This window comes from Puccinia triticina, chromosome 11A (genome assembly GCF_026914185.1).
Source record: "Puccinia triticina chromosome 11A, complete sequence".
NCBI lineage: Eukaryota > Fungi > Basidiomycota > Pucciniomycetes > Pucciniales > Pucciniaceae > Puccinia > Puccinia triticina.
This window is the reverse complement of record NC_070568.1, coordinates 5,944,720-5,947,293: the sequence shown is the minus strand read 5'-3', so window position 1 is coordinate 5,947,293 and position 2,574 is coordinate 5,944,720. Positions and strand designations below refer to the sequence as shown.

General features: G+C 47.0%; 1 protein-coding gene across 1 annotated transcript; it reads right to left on the bottom strand.

Moving 5' to 3' along the window:
• Window positions 1-457: 457 nt before the first annotated feature.
• Window positions 458-2,143, bottom strand: PtA15_11A584 (uncharacterized protein; the record flags this gene model as incomplete). Its single annotated transcript, XM_053161507.1, has 8 exons — window positions 458-555; window positions 621-838; window positions 909-991; window positions 1,056-1,275; window positions 1,363-1,536; window positions 1,614-1,718; window positions 1,790-1,923; window positions 2,003-2,143. 8 exons carry the CDS (start codon window positions 2,141-2,143, stop codon window positions 458-460), a joined length of 1,173 nt encoding a protein of 390 aa, XP_053025447.1.
• Window positions 2,144-2,574: the final 431 nt, after the last annotated feature.

Sequence of the window (2,574 nt, the reverse complement as noted above, 5' to 3'; positions counted from 1 at the left end):
GACGGAATTGAGAAACTGAATCAAGAAAAGAGAAATAGGATCCGATACAAGCAAGACTATTAACAACTTCATTTAAGTTTCACAATTAGGTTTCAACTCTATCTATCACTACACAACCGGTTGAAGAGTATGCTTGTACTGTAATATCTCAATAAAGGAGACAACAAGCTGGATGGGAAGGGATGAAGAGTGTGAGTCAGTGGATGTGGCTGGAAGAGAGAAGCAACAGACAACCAGGAAGCATGAGCCGAGTGCAATGGCAGTGAGCTGGATGGTTGTTGGTCTGAGTGCGGAGGCTGTCTGGCAGATGATGTCGAAGAGACAGAGGGCAGCAATGGCCAGCCTGAGGAGGAAGAAGACGAGCAAGCCAGGGTGGACCATAATGGTATGTAGCACAAAAAAAGGGGTTCACTCCAAAAAAAAAAAAAAAAAATGAAAAAAGACAACAACAACAATTTCATCGTGGAGCAGGCCACTGGCCACCAGCAGCATCACACTCAAGACCCATCTGGGTGACCTTCTTGGGCTGAGGCATGGGACACTCAACCACATCCTCTGGAAAAACACAGCAGGACGAGTCAGTAAAGAACAGAAAAAGAAAAAAGAAACACAAGACTCACGTCTATCTAGAGTCCGGCCATCAGGCTCTTCCCATTCACTAACCTCATCAGCTCGGAGCTCGGTGGGATCGGCGGGAGTCTTGGACTTGGGAGCCGCAGTAGATGAGGCAGAGGAGAGCTTGAGATCTTTGACCAGCTTTTCTAAGCTCTCATTCTTCTTCTCCTCCTTCAACCGATCCCTTTCCTCCTGCCGTCGAACAAGTTCAGGTCGATAATCACTACCCACAAAAAAGGAACATTAGAAAAACAAGAGAGAGAGAGAAACAGAGTGAGTGAGATTTGGAGTACGTTTCATATTCTTGTCTTGCCTCATCAACCGCCTCAAAAAACTCCTTCATCCCAAAACCAGTCATAGCGGAACATCCAACGGCCTGAAAGAAAAAGAATGATGAGAGCCAATCCTGCCAATCGGGAGTTTGGAAGCAAGGACTCAACTCGGAGGTTCTTGTAAAACTCATCGAGCACCAGACTCATGCTGTTCATCAGACTGCTCATATATCCACTCCCACCCTCGCTCTCATTCGACTGGTTTTGGGAGACCAGTGCTTGCTGGAAACATTCAAAGTCTTGCATCCACTCCAGCGCAAAGTCGTGTGGTTGGACATCAGTCTTATTGAACACCAAGAGAAACGGAAGTCTGGTCTTGTATAATATTCTTAAAACCAAAATAGGCTCCGTCAAAAACACAAGAAGAAAAAGAAGAAGAAAAAAACATCTGTAAGTGGAGAGAGATAGAACGTACGAGCAGGCGTATAGCATGTTGCTCATAAACGTCGCCGGGGCAGTCGTCCTGGGGGTATCGATGATATAAGCTACCACGGTGGGTAGCGAGGAGGCAATCGCATCGGTGATGATAGCACCTGAGGCCGACCAAGTAAAGATTTCGATTTGACCGGGTGTATCGATAAGAACAAAACTACGAGCATCCACATATATGATTATTGACTATCTTGATAGAATCTCTTCGGATCTCAAGCTGGCTGTTTTTCTTACTCGGTCGATGCCGATCGCTTTTCGACATAATTCAACACTTGATCAAACTTGGTCGTAAACAGATTCAATGCAGTCAAGATGCCGCCGTTCGGACCGAGGTTATACCTTTTTAATTTTCAACAGAAACATGTAAGCACGATACTCAAGAGAGAGAGAGAGAGAGAAATCGGCCCAACTGTTTCATGACCTGTTTGTAATTCACCGTATCTCGGATGTCGATATTCGGCTGGAACGGTAGGCTACTAACGGCCGGGTCGAGGTTCAAGATATACGGCGGTTTTTTGATCGAGTGAAGATAAGAGTTCAACCTCTAAGAACATTACAAAAGGAGGGAAAAATGTTTAGTCAGTGGTCCGGGTATTCTTCGACTCACTAATCTCCAACTCAACTTGCACAAACGTCGTCTTCCCACTCCCAGCCATCCCGATACAGATGATACACACCGGCGGCTTGGCCTGCTCAGCAGCTTCCTCGGACTTCATCTTGCCCTTCGACGCGTTCGCGTCCTGGCTATTCGGGGCGGATGACATGTTCTTCCTGGCGGGGTTGGTGATCTGGCCAAGTTTGTGGTTCGAGAATTTAGCGCTCGAACCCGCGGGGTACCCGGCGTTTCCATTCCCGCCTGTGGACATACCCTCGGGTACCAATACGCGGGTATCGGGTACGGGACACGGGTATTTTCCTAGCTTAACAAAGCCACTCGAACGGAGGTCCGGGGGACCCGCGCGGAGCGCTCTCCGTAGGAGAGGCTTACTCGATATCCCTCAATTTTGGCAGGAGCAGAAGGGATATTCAGTGCAAAAAATATAAATAAAGCCCTATAAATTGTAAGAAAAAAAAAAAAGAAAACTGAATAGACAGTCTTGTAGCCTTGATAAACGCACAAATTTTGACACCTGTTCCAGCCTCTCAATCCAAAGACTGCAATCCCTAGTGGCAAAAGTGCCCAGGTCAAGGCAGC